Source organism: Triturus cristatus, chromosome 10 (assembly GCF_964204655.1).
Source record: "Triturus cristatus chromosome 10, aTriCri1.1, whole genome shotgun sequence".
Lineage (NCBI taxonomy): Eukaryota > Metazoa > Chordata > Amphibia > Caudata > Salamandridae > Triturus > Triturus cristatus.
This window is the reverse complement of record NC_140593.1, coordinates 1,205,034,220-1,205,057,300: the sequence shown is the minus strand read 5'-3', so window position 1 is coordinate 1,205,057,300 and position 23,081 is coordinate 1,205,034,220. Positions and strand designations below refer to the sequence as shown.

The window sequence follows — 23,081 nt, the reverse complement described above, 5'->3', positions numbered from 1 at the left end:
AAACTCGTAATACTCATGTGGTATAAGGAAAATAATCAGTAATTGCTAGACATTTAGTACTGTTACCCATAAAGGACTATCAAAAAACACTGAGCTTATTAACAAAAGATTTGAGGCGTGAATATAGCACGATTTCCTCTTATTGGAAGAGGACTGAGAAAAATCCATGTACTGAGTAGGAGGGCCTTCTAGAAAGTTCGATAGGTCCATAGGATCCGTGAAATAGTGATGACGACCATTGACTGTAATTCTGAATTTAGTCGGGCCAACAAAGGAGAACCGAATATTTTTGTCTTAGTTTCTCATAAAATGAGGAAACCCTTCCCAGTATCTACAGTAGGTTTAGAGTAGTCCTGCGTAAAAATTATTTTGTGGCCATTCCAGATAAGCTGACAAGTTTTGCGGGCATAGTTGAGGATAGCTTCGGTGTGTTGAAATCTCAGTGGTCTACAGATGATAGGACAAGTTGTTTGCCGTGAGGCAGTGTTAAAAGTTGGAATTCTGTGTGCCCTATCTAGTTCTAAAGGAGTTGGAATCTTTAAACCAGTGAACTGAGGTATCCAGTCTTCCAGAAAAGCTATACATGATCCTGCGGTGTCTTCTGACCCTTCCGGAACACCTTTGCAGGTCTTAAAAGAAACATCTTCCACATCGCTAATTGTTTGTTCGGCGGATGCAATTTTATTGTTAATTGTGTTCATGTCCGCTCGAAAAGCAGTAAGTTCTAGTTGCTTGGCATCCGTATTCTGTTTGGTCGACCTGACTAGGTCATGTACGTCCGCTAATTTTTTGACAATCCTGTCCATTGTTCTATTAATATCTGCCTTGGTCTTGATGGGAGAGTCAGACGGTGAGGGGTCACCTTTGTTTCTTTTGAACTGAATTTTAGACTCTTTCTGCCATTGTATCAGACTTACAAGGAAAAGGTGTTGACTTGCACTTGCTAATACAACCAACTTTAATAATGGAGTGGACGTAAACGTTAAGCGAAGCACGTACTTATTTAGGCACCAGAACTCTTGAATCAGAGCAAAAAATAAGTGGTGAGAAGATGAGCTAGAGGAATTACCCTGACTAAATGGAGAACTCAGTTATGTGATGCTGAAAGTGCCCAGTGGGACATGAAGCTTTGAGTGCGTAGTTTGGCCCCAACTAATAAACGGAAACAACCAGTTCGGCATCAGCTGGTGGGACCAACAAATTAGGTTGATGGAATGCTTATCAACAAAACAGTGGTGAAGAATGAAAAGTTAGCCCAATTCCTTGTAATATAGTGAAGAACAACACCCTAATGGCCAACTATTATAGTTGATCTGAAAACACAATGATCTAGAATAGCTGTATGTTACACTGGTAATAGATCACCCCTCCACAATAATAATAATAATATCCACATTTGTAAAGCGCGAACACTCACCCGTAAGGGTCTCTAGGCGCTGGGGGCCATCGGGAAGATTAAGCAAGCTATTGCCCAGAGTCACATGGTGCTGGGCTAATCTGCCACCGGCGTCGAACCGTGATCCCCCGATACCGGAGTCAGTCGCCCTGGCCGCGGCGCCACACCTCTTCCCTTCAATACAGTAAGAAAGATGGAAGCCCGATGAAGGAAATAAGCACCGCTAAAGTTGACAAATGGGAAGGGAAGTAATCGAATCTAAACTGCAGGGCTATATTAAGACAACTACATGCTGAGCATCAGGTTGTGCCGGTTCACATTTAGGCACAAAGGGCTTTGGTAACAGTTGCTCTTAATCTCGGAATTCACAGGCTGTACGTCTCTGGTCATAAATGTGTTCGCAACGGGACACGGAGTAGTCAAAACTCTGCTGGCGGAGCGGAGTTACCCGCCCGGGCTTACTCTGTACCTGGAAAAGTTTAGCAATTTTTATTTTTTATTTTAAATATTCAAACTAAGAAGCTTCAGAAGTTAATCCTGTTTAGACTGGAAATCATTTAACTTTTTACAAAAGCATTTCTTTTATAGCTGAGGAAGAGTACACGAGTTATGGGAGGTCAAAAAATGAGTACTTATGTTTTTCAGTTCTCTACTTGCCTGTGAAGTTGAGGCTTTTTCTAGTACCAATTGTAAATGTATCATATATACTTTATTCAAATACTTGTATGTTTCAGGTTTCGCTTTAGATAACTAGCTCTTACTAGGGTCTGTTATTCTCTTTTTATTTTCATTCTAGTAAGACTCTATCTCCTTGTAAGAAAATACCTCTTTTTGTATGGTCAACTCCAGCGTTTTGGACTGACGCTGCTATTGTTTTGACTCTGAGACTGCACTGAGGCCTGCTAACCACACCTCGGTGCCGGTGTCCTGACCGGAAACTGTATGTTTGATTGCTTTTACCCAATTGGCATAAGCAAACTTGTTTATAAGCAGGGACACTGGAATTATGTGATTGTGTGGCAGTTGCATTTTTTGCATAGTTACGGATTTGCCACATATTCCATCGTCTGCTGCCTAGTCTGCAAATTGTTTTTCCTGCTGCACCTGGGGGCTAGCAAAGGAGAAGGGACTTTGCCTGCTGTGTCTTGGTCATGGAGAAATAGATATCGTAGCCCAGATGGCTGACCTGTTCACAGCACAGGGCTACAATAGCTAAGCTTCAGCGGGCAGTTAGGAGACCAAATCTTCTGAGCGCTCCTCTGTGCACCCCCGGGAACCAACGCTGAAAGTTTATCCCAAGCTTTCTGTACAAAGGAGCGTCGTCAAAGTTAAGCTTGCTCGCCCAGAAGGAGAGTAATCGTCCATTGAAGGATTCTGCTGTGACCATTATACCGGGCAGCTGGTCTGGCAGGACAGAGAGGACCGGCTCATCAATCCTGTGGGCCTTGGAACAGCTGCAAGAAGATTCCCATCAACCGCACCGCATCATTGAGCCTCTTGTATCCCTTGCATCAGGAGAACTTCCATAGGAGTCAGTGGCATGGTTCTACAACGGCTTGAGATATCTGAACTCTGCTTCTTTTCTTTAGGTCACTGGGGAAATAAAGTTATCGGTTAACCAATAGGGGATAGGGGGCCTCTAGTTGTTGGCTGCTCACGAGCAGGCCATAAGGTTGTGCGAGCAAAGCACCTGGACTTAAGCTCAGGACAAAGGTGGATTCAAGCTAGCGTACAAAGTGAACCCACAGCGGCACAGGGGCGGCCGGGTGCAGGGTGCTGTTTTGGCTTCGGTTGCCTTGTTGTTGCCGGTTTTGGATTTTGGCGGCAGGCTCGGTCCGGGAAGTCTTCCGGGAGGAACCAACAGCTGGGCAGGTAAGTTGGAGGGCTCTTCTCCAGGGTGCAGGGTGGCTGGATGCAGGGGTGTCTTTTGAGGTCGGATTTCACCTTACCGGGCTACTCACGGTTGGTGTGTCTCCATGCTGAGGCTGCAGTTGACGTTGGGGAGTCCTGGAGGGGTCAACGCACAATGGACTCAGACTCTGGAGCGCTGGTGGACATCGTTGGGACCGGTGGGCCACTCAGACACAGACCCTAGGCGTCTGGTGCAGTGGTGGTTCCAGGAATCAGGTTTGTCTCAGCAGGCTTGGAGTCTTTCTTGGCTGTTTTTTTTTGTTGTTGTTTTTTTGTTACAGAGCTGCTGTTCACAGGAAATCTGGTCTTTGTGAAAGGTAGTCAGTCATCCCAGGGGTTCTGGAGGTCGCTGGCTATAGGACAAGGTGACTTTTGGTGCAGGATCTCTGGAAACTGCAGGCGGGCTCGTAGGGCTGGGGCCAAGTCAGTTGTTCTCTGCAGTCTCCTCTGCTTGGCGTCTTCCGTCGTCCTACTTTGTAGGTTGCGAGAATTTGTCTTTTTGGTTCAGGGCTGCCTCCCAAATACTGTATTTAGGGGGTGTTTTAGGGGTCCCGAGGTCAGTAGCCAATGTGCTTCTGACCTTAGGGTGACTACACCCTTGGTGTGCTCACCCCACGTGGGGGATTGGTCACAATCCCTACTCCTCATTGGAGAGTGCCTGCCATCTGCTAGATGGCGGCCACTGCGGGGTGGACTTCATCCTCGCCTCCTCCACCTGAGGGGTGGGGTTAGCAGAGGTGGGCACGCTTTCTGGGCTGTGCTAATTTTTCCCACCGTCTTTCCGCCTAAAAGGAGCAGTGACAGGTAGGGGGCCTGCTCCTGATAGCAGGTGAGGCTGGGGGTTGCGCGACAATGGCGGCAAGGCCTTTGAAGCTCCCCTGCCACAGATGGTTCTGCCAGGCCTGGGCAGGTATGTGAACACCTCTGCCCTGGAAAGGCTTTTTTCTGGGCTCAGGGAGCGAAGGCTCCCACCCCAAGGGTCCCGAAACATGTCTTGTGGTGGCAGGCTGGTGTTTACCTGTTAGGGAACCCACCAGAGGCTGGTCGTTTTTTCAGGGGCGTCTCTAAGATGTCCTCTACGTGCATGGTATAAGCTTCCCAGAATTCAGTAAAGCCATTATGGTGCTGTGGAGTTCGTAATGACAAACTCCCAGACCATATACTCTTTATGGCTTTACTGCACTTACAATGTCTAAGAATGTACTTAGACACTGTAGAGGTACAGTGCTCATACAACTGTACCCTCACCAGTGGGATAGTGCACCCAGCTAGAGGGGTGTCCTACCTATACCAAAGGCAGTAGGTTGCAGCCATCACACACAGGAATGTGTGCCATGTCGACTTTTCAGTTTTCTCTGCACCAAAACACGCAGCCTGCAATGGCAGTGTGTGTATGTGTGTAAGGTACAGGACCTTTAAGGGTGCCACAATATGTGCTGCAGCTCTTAGAGACCTTCCCTTGGTACCCATGGTACCATTTTACAAGGGAGTTGGATGTGACCTGAGAGGGCCAATTGGGGGTACAAAGGTACCGTTTTGGGGAAGCACACATGCCCTTGGAACCTGATTGGCAGGGACCATGGGCACATCAAGTCAAAGTGCATTAGAAATCTGGCAAAATGTGTGTGGGGGTGGGGGTTACTGCAATAGGACTCATCACGCAACTTCTTCAGGGCTAAGGGGTTCCAAATCACCTTCACAAATGGTGCACCTACAACTTCTGATGGTATAATACAAAAGACACACGGAAAGCCAGTATAAAACAAATTGTCCAGAGCTCCGGACATTGACATAAACTCAACAATTTTAATCTATAAAACAGTTCTCAATTCCATTCTTTACCAGAGGGTTGCGAAGTCTCCTCATACCCGCAACCGTCTTCAAAGTGGAACACGTGTCTTCTATTTCGTGCCCCTGGGGTGACTACCAGATAACTCATCCCCTATGTATAAAAAACAGAAACATTCCTTACATTTTTCTTTTATTATGTATTCTCCAACACTTGGTCCATTCTGGAAAACAGCCAAACGCATATATTGCGTATCTATTCTGGGGACCCAACTGCGGGGATATGCCAAGACCCACATAGTACTCAGCCCCCCGGACATCCCGAAATAGTGTGGGAATGTCCATATGTAAATATCGCTACTAAAAGCATAGCACCTACATAGTCTTGTAATGCAATCCTTTCTTTCCATCACTATCTTGGTGTATCTTTTCTTCAAAAACCGCAGCTCATTGCTGCACCAACAATCTGCTACTCAATCGCAGATTAAGCCTCTGTTTCACAAGACATTTCACCTGTATATTTCTATGTCTGCTACTCGCGGGACTCAAGTGATATACCAAGACACCATTCCATCAAGCACTCATCTCACCCCTGCCGCGTCCCTCCGGCGTATGTGCAGCTTCCTCGTTAAACTTGCATCACGCACGGCTTAAGGAACGTGGCGAACCACGCCCACTTCCGGCGCGTCAACCAATCACAGATGTATATCTGCTTTTCCACTACGGTGGCCAGCTTTGAATAGATTCAAGGTCGGAAAAACCAACTATAAATATGCCACCCCAAGCCATCTATTTAGTCAAATCTCTTATCACATAGGTGTCGACCTAGTAATAGTTTATTACACAGTAACCATTCTTACTTTGCCAATACAGGTAATGTACTGCCCGTTCATCGGGACAATAAAAACTGGTGGCCATTTTAGATCAGGAACGAACCTGAAACCTGTACAGGACCCAGTACAGAGTTGTCAAATTACGTCTCGACAATATCTATGGAGCGACCTTTTATCCAATCTTAATCTCTATTATCCAATATTCATATATTTGGGAAAATATTAACACCCAAATATTTTTCTCAGATGAACTCCGGTGAACACCAGTGGGGGCATCCCCAAATAAACAATACCTGGCCTCACCACAAAGAACCTACACAAGGCATCAACTGGGATCACCCCAGCTCAGATGGTAACCTCTAAATGTGATCACTGATAAATCAAATTCACTGATGTTTTACATCTGTCATTTAGTCAAACCATCTCATCGTCTACTGATTTTATTCCACTCAGTCGAGTCGTTCAAACCTATCCGGCCTGCTTTCTCTGAAAAAATCCATTGAGCTTCTTTCCTCGCCAGAATGGAATCAATATTAAACGATTCACCCATCACTCTCTCCAGGACAGTCCATCTCAAGTCCCTAGGGTCATGACTGGTACCCAGGGCTCAGCTAAGGGTTTCACAAAGGAAACCTACTGGTCATAAAGGGGTTAAGTGTATTACACAATGAGTTTGCACGACCACACCATATAATACACCAAGTCTAGTTACAAAAGAAGAAAAATGTTTGCTACCATTGTGTTTATATGAAGGAGCACGTAAGGGATGAGTTAATGAAGTGAGGAACGCTTGAGACTGGCGGGTGGGGTGGGGAAATGAATTAAAAAGGGGACAAACAGGTTAGGGGAGCAGGGGAAACTAGTGGACGAGATGAAGGAGCAACATTGAGCACACAGTGGTATCTAAAGGGGCAGCAAACGAGAGACCTGGGAAACACATGCAGTTTAATGCTGCGCTGCAAGAAAAAGACAAAAGTAGTTCCTTGAATGCAAGCATTGGAATCATGCAGGGCAACCATACAGAATGATGATTCAGAAACTATGGCTGTGTGGGAGGTACAAACAAAACAAGGTGTTTGGGAAGCTGTTGTATAAGAAGTAAGGAAACGAGATTGATAAGAAGGCGAACCAGTTGGCTATCCCAGAGCTGATTGTAAGTATTGTTATTCTGCACAATCAGTCTTTAGGCAACTGACAGCTGCACAAGCCCTAAAACTTGGAGGATGGGATGGTGCTGCAGCTTATGACTGGGGCACATTTCTCCATAGTTCTGCAGCACGTTTTGTTCCTCAAGTGATTCCGAAATACTCACTTAGATGGTTTACGTTTATGAATTTATGGATGATGCTCATTATAGAGAACTACTCTTTACAGGTAAGTTAATATTTCTTTCCTTGGAGGATATTTATAACCTGCAGTATAACCCCGGAGGGTCATACATCTAGATTGAAATTATTCTCTCATTCATAGGTATGCCATGGCAAGCAGCCCCGAGAGGGAAGGTCGGAGGCCCATCTTCAGCAATGCCGAGAGACCTCGGCGCAGAGAGCCTGATCGATGGTAAATATTCTCTGACCCGTGACAGGTTACATTCCCCCACATTGCAAGATTTGAGATTTAAGGCAGATTGTGGAAACCACTTTTCCTTCGGCCTGCAGAATAGTGTTCTCTACTGCTGTTTAGTAAGACTGCCTGAATTCTTTCAGTAAAAAAGTATTTAAAAAGTTAGTCTTAAAATACCTTAGCAGTGTGTAATGAAAGGAGCACTAGGTGAACATTGCTATAAGAGCACTTCTCTCTGAATTTGAGTCTTTGGCACAAGGCTTTAGCCTGAGGGAACTACACTTTTGTTATTTTGAATCTTCAATAGAGTTGTTTGCATAGATACTACCCTATAGTAGTGCCTTGTGGTGTTCACTGTGGATTATAGTTCCTGAACCGGTCTTCCCCAGCTGCATAAGTGCTGCTGCAGTAGCATAGTTTCTTGTGTTGGTGAATAGGTACAGAATGGAGCCTAAAATGTTATGTTCGAGGCATATGAGCTGCAGATTACACACTTTTGCATAGATCGCCATCTGGTGTTGGGCCCGGATGTTTGCAGTTTGTTTTTCCTCTTGGAAAGTCTTTGGAAGTCACGAGGTCGGTGACTCCTCCTTTGGATCGTATTGCGCATGGGCTTCAGTTCCATCCTCAGATTGTTTTTTTCCGCCATCGGGCTCTCATGTGCTCTTCGCGCTCCGGTTCCGAACAGCTTCCAGTTGACGGTCGACGCGCAATCCTCACCCCAATCGCTGTATTGTTTCGATCATGATCTCTTCAATCAACGCGCCTTCTCATCGACACAAACCTTCGGTTCCAGTCGTCGACGGCGGCCTTCGGGTCTACCCAGGCTCCGGTCCCGGCTCATGGAAAGAACTCCATTTAAAAAGTGCCCTCAATGTGGGTCCAAATTTCCCCACACCAATCTTCATGAGGTATGCAACCTTTGCCTCTCCCCGGAACACGAGGCTCGAGACTGTCTGGCCTGTAAGTCTTTCCGATCCAAAAAGACTATTCGGGACTGAAGAGCCAGAAGGAACATGGCACACTCCTCGACGTCCATTTCAGTCGATATCTTCGGAGACTACATCGACGATCCGGAACATCATCGTACCGAAGAGGACCTCGTCAGCGCTTCCGAGGCCGACGAGTCAGATGTGGAGGACATCACCCCGGCGCAGAGGGTCGCGAGTACCAATCTACCCCCTCCCACACCCGCGCCGACACCCCAAAAGGCTTCGGTCACGCCTTCGCCTCCGGGCCTAGGCAAGACCAGAGACACACCTTCGGGCCCGGTGAAGAAGCCAAGTAAGCCTTCCGGCGGCTCGGGCTCGAGCCAGCCTGCCAGCGGTGCCGAGAAACACACTTCGGCACCGAAAAAGAAGACGGCCTCCACCTCGACACCGAGCTCCGCACCGAAACCCTCTGGGTCGAAACCCAGCCCTTCGGCACCGACGCCATCTTCGGTGCCGACCAAACCACACAAGGCCACCGGCACTTCCAAGCCGAAGCCCATCTCGGCGCCGACCAAGAGACCGGATGGTCCCAAGCCAGGTTCTAAACATCAAACCGGCACGGAAAAACCTAAAAAATCATCGGCCCCGACGCCTTCGGCGCCGACTGACCAAATTACCTCACCAGAGTTATTTACACCGGATCCCTTGGAAAAAAACTCTTACCAAGGATCCAAAAACTGGACATTTGACGCTTTCTACTAAGAAGAGACATTTGGAGAAGCCTGCTCCGCCTCCAAAGAGGAAGGACTCTGCTACCTCTCCATTCAGAATACCTTCACCTCCTCCTCCACCTCCTTCTCCTCCTCTTTCCCCACCTCCACCCCCTCCTTCCCCACCTCCACCCCCTCCTTCCCCACCTCCACCCCCACCTCATCGTTCTCCTACTCCGTCTCCAGACCATGATGATCTTGGGGACCCATATTATGATACAGGGGATGTGCCACAAGACCCCACCCCTACAGGATCTCCAGATCCATGGGACGATTACCTTATCCCAGATATCCCCAACAAGACGATATTTACCCTTCTGGACCATCTCCTCCTGAAGATTCACTAGGGTTTAACCATCTTCTGCAAAGAGCAGCACATTATCATGGGGTGGACATGCATAATGACCCTGTAGAGGAAGATTTCGTCCTAGACACATTCGATACTACACAGAGGTCCACCTCCATACTGCCCATGCTCAAAGGGGTGGTAAAGCATGCGGCAGAAGTTTTTAAAGACCCAGTTAGAGCCAGGGTCCTTAACCCACGTATCGAAAAGAAGTACAAATCTGCTCCCTCAGATCCCACTTACATTAGAGGACCAGCGCCACTAGATTCATTAGTGGTCTCTACGGCACGTAAAAGGGCAAACTCACAAGCGTCAGGCGATGCACCACCACCTGACAAGGAATCAAAACTGCTAGATGCTTTAGGCAAACGCACAGCATCCCAGGCCGCCAACATATGGCGTATAGCAAACATTCAGGCACTGCTGGCCAGATATGACGGGCTCATTATGACGAATTAGAGAGCATAATGCAACATCTCCCTGAAAAATATAAAAGTAAAGCCAACGAGTTGATTCAAGAGGGTAAAACAATCACCTCTATACGTTGTGCCCTAGACGCAGCAGACACAGCCTCCAGGGCCATTAACACTAGCGTCCTTCTCCGTCGTCATGCTTGGTTAAGGGTATCTGGGTTTAAACCAGAAGTACAAGCCTCCATCCTTAGCCATCCCTTTGACCTGGAACATCTATTCGGGCCAAAGGTGGATGAGGCCTTAGAGAAGATGAAAAAGGACACGGATACAGCAAAATCCATGGGGGCCTTACAGTCTCACCCGCCCAGACGCTCCTTTCGCTGCTCATCCTTTCGGAGTGCATCCAGAGGCTACCCCTCAGACACAGCGTCCCCATCGTACAAATCCCCTACTCAGGCCACCGTTACCAAAGAGGCGACTACAGGGGTAACAACAACAAGGACAGAGGCAAAACAAACAACGCCCGCTCTGCCACACCTACTACCCAATGACTCCCCCCCCCCCCCCCCCCCCCCCCGCTCCCCCCAGTCCATTCCACTCCAGTCGGGGGCAGACTCACACATTTCCTTCATGTCTGGGAGACCATCACCTCAGACAAATGGGTGACCCAAATAATTCGGTCAGGATACTGCCTGGAATTAACATCTACCCCCCCAAACATTCCACCCAGGCAACGCCCAATGTCACAAGAACATTCCACATTGCTAAAGCAGGCAATAGAACACGTTCCTGTCAATAAACAAAATTTCGGGGTTTACTCCCTATATTTTCTAATACCAAAAAGGGACGAGACTTTACGACCTATTCTAGATCTCCGGCCCCTAAACACATACATACACTCAGACCATTTTCACATGGTAACGCTTCAGCAGGTACTTCCGCTCCTCTCCCAGAACGACTTTCTCACCACACTGGACTTGAAAGACGCATACTTCCACATTCCAGTACACCATGCTCACAGAAAGTACCTCAGATTTGTAGTGGACGGACAACACTACCAATTCAAAGTGCTCCCGTTCGGAGTCACAACAGCACCACGGGTATTCACCAAGTGCCTAGCGGTGGTGGCGGCACACCTCAGAAGACAGCACATTCACGTCTTCCCATACTTGGACGATTGGCTGATAAAAGCCACTTCATACAACCAATGTGTACACCACACCGCTACCACAATCCAACTACTTCACCAACTAGGCTTCACGGTGAACCACCAAAAGTCCCAGCTAACACCATCCCACATAAAACAATACCTCGGTGCTACCATAGACACCTCAAAAGCAATAGCCTACCCCAATCCGGCCAGGATTGCAAGCATTCAGGCTTTGCGACAAAAATTCGTACTTCAACACTCCCTTCCAGCACGAGTGTTTATGCAACTGATAGGAATGATGGCCTCTTGCATTTTCATAGTGCCTCACGCAAGACTCCAGATGCGTCCACTCCAAGAGTGCTTAGCGCGCCAATGGAACCAGGCCCAGGGGCAACTGACAGATCTGGTGTTGGTAGACGGTCGCACCCATCGCTCTCTGCAGTGGTGGAACACCACAAACCTTTCCAAAGGTCGACCGTTCCTGGACCCGGTTCCCCAAATAATACTAACAACGGACGCATCGCTCTCCGGCTGGGGAGCTCATCTATTACACCTCACAGTGCAGGGCACATGGACGCTGCACCAAAAGTTACTCCATATCGACCATCTGGAGTTACTAGCAGTCTTTCTAGCCCTGAAATCCTTTCAACCACGGATTTCAGGCAAGGCAGTCCTCATTCACACAGACCACATGATGGCCGTGTATTATATTCAAAAACAAGGCGGCACGCACTCTCCACAGCTCTCTCAATTAGCACAGAGCATATGGAGATCGGCAATTCCCCACAAAATCTTTCTCCTAGCTCCACATGTCCCAGGAGTCCAAAACACCGTGGCAGATCTGCTCAGCAGACAGACACAACAGATCCACGAGTGGGAACTTCACCCACAGGTTCTTCATCCGTTCTTTCAAATGTGGGGCCATCCACAGATAGACCTCTTCTCCACCCACGAAAACACAAAATGCCCAAACTTCGCCGCCAGATACCCACACCCATTGTCCAAAGGAAATGCGATCTGGATGAACTGGTCAGGCAAATTTGCGTACGCTTTTCCGCCTCTCCCACTCATTCCATTAGTGGTGCGAAAGCTACAACAGCACTCCCTCACACTGATCCTAGTAGCTCCAACGTGGGCCAGACCACCGTGGTACACCACGCTGCTGGAACTCTCTGTAGTACCACACCAAAAGCTACACCTCTCACCATGCCTCCTAACCCAGAACCATGGAGAGATCAGGCACCCGGACCCAGCTCAGCTCAACCTTGCGATCTGGCTCCTGAAATCCTAGAATTCGGGTACCTAAACCTTCCCCCTGACTGATGACGTTCATACAGAGAAGCTAGATGCCCTACCACTAGAGCCTGCTACGCTGCCAAGTGGAAAAGATTTGTTGTTTATTGCCACAACAACACAATCAATCCTCTAGATGTTTCTATACAACACATCATCTGCTACTTACTCCACCTACAAAGGTGTTATCTAGCCTATACCGCCATTCGGCTACACCTCGCAGCAATTGCAGCTTACCTACAGAACAGGCAGCACCTACCACTTTTCAGAGTACCTGCCATTAAAGCCTTCATGGAAGGCCTAAAAAGAATAATTCCCCCCAGAGTACCACCCTCACCTGTGTGGAACTTAAATATCGTTCTCACAAGGCTGATGGGGCCTCCCTTCGAACCTTTGCATAAATGCGAACTGCAATTCCTCACATGGAAAACAGCTTTCCTTGTAGCCATCACTTCCCTTAGAAGGGTCAGTGAGATACAAGCACTTTTGCAGCGTGAATCTTTCTGGATTCACTATGCTGTGCATTATTCCGCGATCTGGTGGTTGGGTCCGGATTCGTAGTCTTTCCTTTGTTTTTTTTTTTTTTTTTTTTTGTAGCCCAGGTGGGCGTCGACGTCCCACCATTTGGTGCACCTCTCGTGACGTCGTCGTGCTTCCTGCGGAAGTCCCACCTCTGGGGCGCCATCTTCAGATTCTTTTTTCCGCCGTTGGGTCTGGATCGTCATCGAGAAGCTCCAGGATTTCAATCGAAGGAAGAAGGAGAAAACGCGAGTTTCGTAGAGGAAAGAACTACTGAGATCACAGAGAGGAATAACTTACATCCGGGACGCGAAGAAGGAAGAATTTTCACTAATTTTCTTCGACGCCCTTCGAAGATGCGCACTCAGAGGCTCTGGGTGCAATGGACAAGACACCATTCAAATTCTGCCCTAACTGCCACCACAAGTTCGCGCAGAAGGACCAGCATCCGGTCTGCAACCTTTGCCTACCGATCGACCACCTGAGCAAGGACTGCATCGCCTGTTCAGCTTTCGCGCCGAAGACGCTCCGGGTGAGAGAACGCCAGAGAAGAGCCAACTTCAGCATGGAAGGCAAGGGTAAGGCCCAGTCGCTTGACGATCTGGGCCTCTCCACCGACGATGAGGACAACATCGCCGAGGGACCTGATAGCTTCACGGTTGTAGAGACCGACAAGAAAACGCCTGACTAGGTAAGAGAATCGTCGAGTTCAAAACCCCCGAAAGGGCCTCGAAAACCCGAGAGTGACTCTCGAAAATCTGAGTCAAAGTCCTCAAAAGGAGCACCGGCGCCGAAAATTTAGACGACCAAGGGTGGATCCATGGACAAAAGGCCGAGCGGATCCTGCGAAAAGGACTCCCTGGTGCCGAAGGACGCCGAAAGGCAGAGTTCGTCGAGGACAGCCCACGAAACGGGGCGTTCGACGCAGAAAGACAAGCCAGCGTCGACACAAGCTCCGTCAAAGAGCTGCGGTCGACGTCGAAAGCATCTCCGAGATGGAGAAAAAGAAAAGGCTCGAGGCGGAGATGGAGAGCATCCTTCAGAGGAAGGAGTTCGACGCCAAATTGAAACAATTCAGAATTCCAACGACTCCGTCGACGGACGTCGTCGATCGAGGAACAGGACGAATTCGACGCCGAAGGGCTGCTGAGAGATCCTGAGGAGGAGGAAGAAGGCACCTACTATGAAGGCGAAGACTAGGAAGACGACCAGCAGTCGTTCTACGGCTCGGCGCCATCAACCACTCGCGAGCTGGAATGGCAAGACATCGACGCCGAAAATCCCGAAGAGCCTGTGGACACTTATCCTTCGAGGCCTTCGCCGCCCGACGACATCGGGGTATACAATATGGTCGTCAGGAGTGCTGCAGCAGCCTTTGGGGTAAAACTAGACGAGGAGAAACCGAAAGCTGATTTCCTTCTCGAGACTCTGCTCCCCATTCAGACGAGGAGCCAGTTCCTTCCCATGCTCCAAAGTGTAATGAACCAGGGGAACGAGGCCTTTAAGGAACCAGCAACATGCCGGTCCATCACGCCCAGGACGGAAAAGTACAAGCACTCCTCCCTGGACCCGCCTTACATCAAGGGAGCGGTCACTGCCGACTCCATCATCGCTTCCACGGCCAGGAGAAGGGCCAACGTGCCAGCGACCTCGGGGCCACCCCCCGATAAGGAAAGCAGGAGGATGGACCTCACTGGAAGGGAGGTCGAAGGGAACGCTGCAATGCACTGGCGCATGGCAAACTCCAATGCGCTTCTCAATCGACACCAGTACCAGCACTGGGACGAGATGGGGGAACTAGTCAAACACCTCCCTGAAGAGTACCGCCAAAGAGCCTCCCACCTTGTGGAAGAAGGTAAAAATATAGCCAACTCATGCATTAAGACTGCATTGGACGGGGCGGAAACTTCAAGCAGACTGATGGCCATAGGGATCACCGAACGAAGACAGGCCTGGCTGAGAATCTCTGGATTCAAACAGGAGGTGCAGAGCAACATACTAAACACTCCTTTCAACGGGGAAACGCTATTCGGGGCAACAGTGGACGAAAAGCTCACCCAGCTGAAGAAAGAGAACGAGACGGCGAGGTCCATGGGGGCCCTACAGTTCAGGGAATGAGAAGAGGCACTCCAACTAGGAGACCCTACGGTAGAGGGGGGAAACAGCAGGGAGCGTCGCACCAGACGTTCCAGCAAGGGCAGCAGGGTGACAGTCACGGCCAGCAAGGTCAGCAAAAACAAAACTGGCAGTACCAGCCTCGTGGCCAGTCCTTTCGCGGGAGGGGAAACGGACGTGGCCAAAGGAGATGAGGGGGTGACCAACCCTCATCTAAGTGACTCTGCACGCATGGGGACGCTCACCCCCAACATACCCCCAGGGGTGAGGCGCAATGCAAAAACAACGGGGGGGGGGACGAGACCCGATCACCTACGAGCATCCAACAACGGTAGGCGGAAGACTGGGCCTCTACCTACAGGAATGGCAACGTATAACCACAGACAAGTGGATACTGAACGTCATACAACACGGTTACTGCGTGGACTTGGAGGGAACGCCTCCAAACAGAAAACCAAAAAGAAGGCAACGCTCAGGTCAAGAGCTTGCTCAACTCAGAGAGGAAACACTGAAGCTGCTCGAAAAGAGAGCCATCGAGCCAGTGCCTTACAAGCAAAGGAACAAAGGGGTCTATTCGAACTACTTCGTGGTACCGAAAGTAGACGGAAATCTCAGACCCATCCTGGACCTGCGATACCTAAACAAGTTCATCAGAATACAGAAGTTCAAAATGACATCACTACAGGAGGTGCTGCCCCAAATAAGGGACCGAGACTTCATGTCCACCGTGGATCTCAAAGATGCCTACCTGCACATCCCAATAAACAGAAGGCACAAAAGACTTTTAAGATTCAGCATCAACCAGGATCATTACCAATTCACGACCCTGGCCTTCGGTCTGAAATCAGCACCAAGGGTATTCACGAAATGCCTGTCGGCAGTCGCAGCATACCTACGAAGAAAGGGGATTCATGTGTACCCTTACCTAGACGACTGGCTGATCAAAGCAAACACCCACGAGAAGTGCGAGAAACACGCAGCACGGGTGACAAAGACACTGACGAACCTGGGGTTCTCGATACACTGGGGGAAGTCATCAATGAAGCCAGAACAGGTGAAGATTTTCCTGGGAGCAAAAATCAACACCATAAACAGAACGGTCGTGTCCAGCGACAGGAGAGCAGCAGCCCCACTGAAGGAGACGAGCCTCTACCAGAAGGGGCGAGTTCTGACAGTGAGAACAGTGGGCAAGATCATGGGGATGATGGCGTCATGTATCCACCTGGTCCCAAATGTACGACTTCACATGAGACCATTGTGAGAAAGTGCCATCTTTCTTGCATGGTATGCCCCCACTTTTTTCTAAATTGCTGAATGTACTTTGATTGAGTGTACCCTGGGTTCCTGCCAATCAGGTGCCCAGGGCCTATGTTCCTTCCTTAAACCACACAAACTCCAAATTGGCAAACCCTAGCCACATGTCAGCCCCTGGTAAATGGTATCCTAGGTACCCAGGGCCTTGTGGCCAGGGAAGGCCTCTAAGGGCTGCAGCACTCATTGTGCCACCCTCAGAGGCCCTGTACACTTACACACACACACTGCCTTGCAGGCTGAGTGTCTGGGTGCAGGACAAAACAAAGAGTCGACATGGCACACATCTCTGTGTGCCATGCCCATCACCTACACTGCCAAGGCATATGTCAGTCACCCTTCTGGCTGGGTGCCTTACGCCTTTGGTGTGGGCACAGGAGCAGGAGCCCTGTGCCCCTACAGTACCCGGGTCCATTCCTGGGTACTGTAAGTGCAGTGCTGCCATTTAAGAGTACATGGTGCTGAGAGCTCGTCAAACACGAGCTCCACAGCACCACAATGGCAACATTGAAGACTGGGAAGTTTGGTATCAAACTTCTCAGCACATTAAACCCACACTGATGCCAGTGTGGGATTTAATGTACTAAGCACCCCAGAGGGCATCTTAGAGATGCCCCCTCACAGCTAACCTACAATCCACGTCTGCTCTGAGGCTGCCCAGGCTACCACACAGCAGACACGTTGCTGGACCTCTGGGTGGGAGAGCCCCTGCTCTCCCGGGCCTGCAACAATGCACATCCTGGGTGAGGTGAGAAATCTCCTCCCCCAGGATGAGCAAAGGGAAGCTTCAAAGGCATACCGCCATTTGGAGATTCCCCAGGCCACTGCAACCCCCCACTCTGGCGGGAAGCTTGGCCGGAAACCCCATACAAGGACAGGGGATGTGCCAGCCTGCCCACCCCACCCCTCAGGTGGGGGAGGCGAGGTGAAACACATCTCCGGGCTCTCGCCATCTTGAAGATGGGAGGCCCTACCCTATCAGGATTAGGCTACTGCCCCCCTCCCACAGGAGAGAGGCAGGATAGGGGGTGTACCCACCCCAGGACAGGGACCCATTGGTCCCTGGCCTTCACCTACCTGTAACGCCCCTAAATTTAGTATTTAGGGGCACCCTGAACCTTCCTCCCTTAGATTCCAGACAGAAAACTACAAGAAGAGCAAGAAGAACAAGGACCTGCCCTGCAGCTGCTAAAAAGAGAAGAAGACACCAACTGCTTTGGCCCCAGCCCTACCGGCCTGTCGACTGTCGAACCTGCACCAGCGCGGCATCTCTCGTGGCCAGCAACCTCACCAACCCCGGAGGACCTGGCTACCTTTTGGCTCTAAGCTCCTGGGACTCCCATGAGTAGAGGCTCTACTCAGAAACCTATCTCTAACCCCTGGCAGCAGCCCGGAACCGCGAACCCAGCACACTCTGCACCAGCCAAGCCTGGCCAGTGCCGGAGTGAACAAAGACCCTGAGGACGACCCCACGGCGACTGTGACCCCGAGTCCGGCACCCAAGGACCCCCCTCGACATTCCGGAAGAAGCCTGCAGCCTCAGAACAGAGTGCCACCCCAGCCGCGATCAACCAGAGGGTAAGATTCCCGACGTCAAAAGGCACCCCTGCACCCGGCGCCCTGCGGCCCCCTGTGCCCAATCCCGGGGTACCCACCTAACCTACAACTACCCAACTTACCTCTCGAAGTGGTGGTGGCATCTGAAGCATCCTCGTCCCCGAGCTTGCAGCCTTTTTCCAAACCGGAACATTCCTATTGACTCCTATTGAGCGCCCGAGGGCTCAAAAGCACCCTGCACCCAGCCGCCCGAGTGGCCCTGGCAGTGCACTTTCTACACTAACCTACGTCCCCACTTGCCCTGAGTAAGTGGCCAGGAGCCCAGCTCCCACAGCCGCGTGGCTTGCCAGACAGCAGCCACCAACCAAGGCCCCCCTATCCCTCATAGGATAACATTGGGCCTAACTCTCTCTGCACCCGGCCGTCCTGAAACCGCTGAGGGTGAACCAACTGTACCTACCTGACACTGGGGGACCCCTGAGTCTATGCCCGGAATTTCAACTCTGCCAGTGAAGTACTTACCCTTAAACCGCTAACTTCATTTTCCTCATAGGGTAACATTGACTGGCTTTTTCTTGAAAAATCTTCTAAGTGTGAACTTTTCAAAACTGCCAATATTCACTAAAAATCAGCCACGTGACAAAAACGAATTTACTCACCTGCTCCTAGGTGAGCTCCCAGTGCTGGATCTTGGTGCCCAGCCCTGACTCTGAAAAGTGTCCACAACTATACTTACCTCTAACCCATTTTTCTCCCATAGGAAACCATTGTCTGCTTTTCTGTGAAATTTCTTCTAAGTGTCTACTTTTGCAAATTGGAAATATTCTTCTAAAATCGTACCATTTCTGCAAACGAAATTACTTACCTGTTTTTGATAAGGACCCCAGTCCTGGGTCTAGGTACCCAGTCCTGGATTACTAAAGTAACGATAAAGTACTCTACCTGCAATTTGAATTTCTTGCCATAGAGATCCATTGAATGTTTTCTTTGAAATATTTTCTAAGTGCTAACTTTTGAAATAGCTAAATATTATTTAAAAATCATCACAGTTATTAAGTCGACTTTCATCACTTGATTCTGAATACTGACCCAGGGCTGGATCTAGGAGCCAGACCTGGAATTCCAAAAGTAATCTGAAAAGTAATTTATTACAAATAACCTGAATTTACCATTGAGCTCAATGCATTGTTATGTTTAGGAAATAGGATTGTTTATTGCAACCAACTGTGACTGTTTACAAAAATTTATTGCTTAAGGCAAAAGTATTTATATTTAACCTCTCATTCTGAGAAAGTATATTTTTATCCCCTTTGTGGTTCTAAAAATAAAACAAGCATATATTTTATGTATATAAACCATTGGCCTAGAGTTCAGTTATTGAGTGTGTGAAACCATTTGCTGACTGAGTGTGTACAATAAATGCTTTACACTGTCCTCTGGTACTGCCTTACTGCTCGACCAAGCTACCACTTTTGAGAGTAAGGTCATACCTAACTTTGACCTCTATCAGCCTCTGGGGGACTGTGGACTCTGTACACCCTGTACCTATTAGGGAACAGTATATACAGAGCCACTTTCTCACAACCATTCCAAGAATGGCTACAACAGCAATGGTCACAAGCAAGCGGAAGTTGGGAAGATCTAGTGGTTGTTACGCACGCAGTGCAGGAAGAGATAACTTGGTGGAACAGGGACAACATAACTACAGGGAAAAGCCTGGCACCACCAAACCCAACTGTGACCATCACCACGGACGCATCTCAAAGGGGATGGGGAGCACACGTGGACAAACTCAGAGTGAGGGGTCTGTGGGCTCCGGAAGATGCGGTCAGACATATCAATTACCTGGAATTGAAGACTGTCCTGCTAGCCCTGAAGGCATTCCAGAAGCACCTGTACAACCAGAGAGTGTTGATTCAAACGGACAACACCACAACCATGTTTTATATCAACAAACAGGGTGGGACACAGTCGTTCCCCCTTTCCACTCTGGCACAGGAGATTTGGAGATGGGCCATACCTCTCAAGATAGACCTGCTGGCAATTCACCTACCAGGGAAGGACAATGTGGAGGCAGACTGGCTAAGCAGGCAGACCTCGGCTTCACACGAGTGGGAGCTCAATGGGCACGAAACGCAGAAGCTTTTCCAGAAATGGGGAACTCCCTCAATAGACCTGTTTGCAAGACGCCAGAATGCAAAATGCCAAAGCTTCGCGTCCAGGCAACTAGATCAGCAATCCCAAGGGAATGCCCTATGGATAAGCTGGTCAAGGACATTTGCCTACGCTTTTCCGCCGATACCACTGTTACACAGGGTGCTCGACAAATGCAGAACCAGCAACATGACACTGATCCTGGTGGCACGACAGTGGGCAAGGCAGACTTGGTTCTCCCAAATTCTAGAAATGGCTCAAGGGAATCCCCACAGATTCACAAGAAGGACCTGCTCTCCATGCAGAACGGAGAGGTTCTACATCCAGAACCAGAGAGCCTCAGCCTGGCGGCATGGCTCCTGAAGACTTAGAGTTTGCGGACCTTAGATTGCCTCCAAGCACTATGCGAGTGCTGCGAGAGGCAAGGAGACCAACTACACGCAAATGCTATAGTGCGAAATGGAAAAGATTTACAATATGTTGTAGGAAAAATGGGCTGCAAAATAAAATGACAAAGGACTCATCAGTGCTGAGATACCTCACGCACCTTCTGAAAAGTAACCTATGCTCGACCTCCCTAAGGGTACACCTAGCGGCGATAGTAGCCTACACAAGAGGGGAGAAGGGTGGAAGTTTCTTTACGTCGCAGGTAGTAAAGAGATTCATGGAAGGAGCGAAAAGAATCGCGCCACCTAAGAGGTTGCCGCCGCCGGCATGGAACCTCAACGTGGTCCTGACGGAGCTTATGAAGGCACCGTTTGAACCCATCCACAAGGCCTCAATGCAAATGTTGACTATGAAAACGGCATTTCTGGTAGCCATAACCACGCTACGCAGGGTGAGCGAACTGCAAGCACTAACGCTACAAGAGCCCTACATACAGATACACAAGGATAGGGTTGTCCTGAGAACGGACCCACACTTCATGCCTAAAGTCGTGTCGGCGTTCCATATGAACCAGAGTATTCAGATACCGAGTTTCTTTCAAAACCCAACTTCGAACGCAGAAAAGGCTCTACACACTCTAGACGCTAGGAGAGCGGTGATGCACTACATTGAGAGGACTAAGGAGCACAGAAAAACTCCTGTGTCCTTTGCAACGAGTTTCATGGGTAGACCAGTGACAAAGGGCACCATTGCTAGATGGATTGCACTGACTATACAGTTTTGCCACAAACAGGCAGGACAGGAGCTAACTGAGGGGCCTCAAGCTCACTCCACAAGGAAGAAGGGGGCAACCATTGCCTTTCTGGCAAACACGCCCATTCAGGACATATGCCTGGCGGCAACATGGGCTTCGGTGCACACGTTCATCAAGCACTACTGCGTGGACATACAGATGAACAAGGAAGCACAAGTAGGTCAGAAGATGCTTCAACACACATTCAACAACCAACGCTCATCTACCACCCAGCCGCCACAAAGATAACAAACCACTACAAAGTCTATGCACAGCATAGTGAATCCAGAAAGATTCACGCTGCAAAACGAATAGTTTCTTACCTGTCGGTGTAGTTTTGCAGCTTGAAGATCTTTCTGGATTCACTAGCGAACCCACCCACCTCCGCCAGGAAGATGAGGCTGGAGGAAGAGGGGGAAAAACAAAGAAGAACAGAAGGAATGAAATGCTACAGAAAAGTGGACATATAATGTAATCATTCGCCTAGGGTTAAAAAAAAAAAAAAAGAGGAAAAAAGAACCTGAAGATGGCGCCCCAGAGGTGGGACTTCCGCAGGAAGCACGACGACGTCACGAGAGGTGCACCAAATGGTGGGACGTCGACGCCCACCTGGGCTACAAAAAAACAAAGGAAAGACTACGAATCCGGACCCAACCACCAGATCGCGGAATAATGCACAGCATAGTGAATCCAGAAGGATCTTCAAGCTGCAAAACTACACCGACAGGTAAATTATTCGTTACCATACAAGAACCTTTTCTTCAAATGCAAGGTTGTTTTCCGTACCAACCCAGAATTCCTACCTAAAGTCATTTCCCCTTTTCACCTAAACCAATCTGTAGAATTACCAGTATTTTTCTCGCAACCTCAGACCGTTACAGAAAGGGCTCTGCACACGCTAGATGTCAAACGAGCCTTACTTTACTATATCCAAAGAACACAACCTTTCAGAAAGACCAAACAACTGTTTGTCTTTCTCTCCACCAGACAAGGGCAACCCCATCTCAAAATCAGGGATAGCTAGGTGGATTGTAAAATGCATCCAGATTTGCTACCACAAAGCAAAACGGACGCTTTCCGTTCCCCCTAAAGCCCATTCTACACGGAAGATGGGGGTCCCATGGCTTTTCTAGGGAACATCCCACTAGATGATATTTGCAAAGCAGCTACATGGTCAACACCGCACACTTTCACTATTGTGTAGATGTGCAAACCAAGCAACAAGTGTGGGCCGGGCTGTACTAAAAACACTATTTCAAACCACTGCAACAAATACCGGTGGTCGCCGCTAAGTTTGGGAACTGCTATATAGTCTATGCAAAAGTGTGTAATCTGCAGCTCATATGCCTCGAACGGAATATGCTTCTTACTAGTACGCATCTGTTCTTGGCATGTAGCGCTGCAGATCTACACACGCCCACCCGCCTCCCCGGCTACCTGTATCTGTTCCAGTCTATCTTATTTAGATACACACATGGGTTTCTTCACTGTTATTACTACGCTCCATCTTTCCCTGCTGGTGAAAAACAATCTGAGGATGGAGCCGAAGCCCATGCGCAATACGATCCAAAGGAGGAGTTACCGACCTCGTGACTTCTAAAGACTTTCCAAGAGGAAAAACAAACTGCAAACATCCAGGCCCAACACCAGATGGCGATCTATGCAAAAGTGTGTAGATCTGCAGCTCTACATGCCAAGAACAGATGCATACTGGTACGTGGCATATTCCTTTTAGTAAACGGAAGATAGGTCAGATGAGATACGGGTAGTCAGTATCAAACCCTTGAAATTCATGTAATGGGTAAGGCTGTATGTGGGTCCATTGTAAACCAAATAAAGAAGGAAGCCCC

General features: G+C 49.1%; 1 protein-coding gene across 1 annotated transcript in view; it reads left to right on the top strand.

Moving 5' to 3' along the window:
- Positions 1 to 23,081, top strand: part of LOC146797067 (RNA-binding protein 10-like) — a 297,765-nt gene that overhangs the window by 78,413 nt on the left and 196,271 nt on the right. The window contains exon 4 of the mRNA XM_085629688.1: positions 7,399 to 7,488. Coding sequence (XP_085485814.1) covers positions 7,399 to 7,488 — 90 coding nt within the window. The remainder of the gene's footprint in view (positions 1 to 7,398; positions 7,489 to 23,081) is intronic.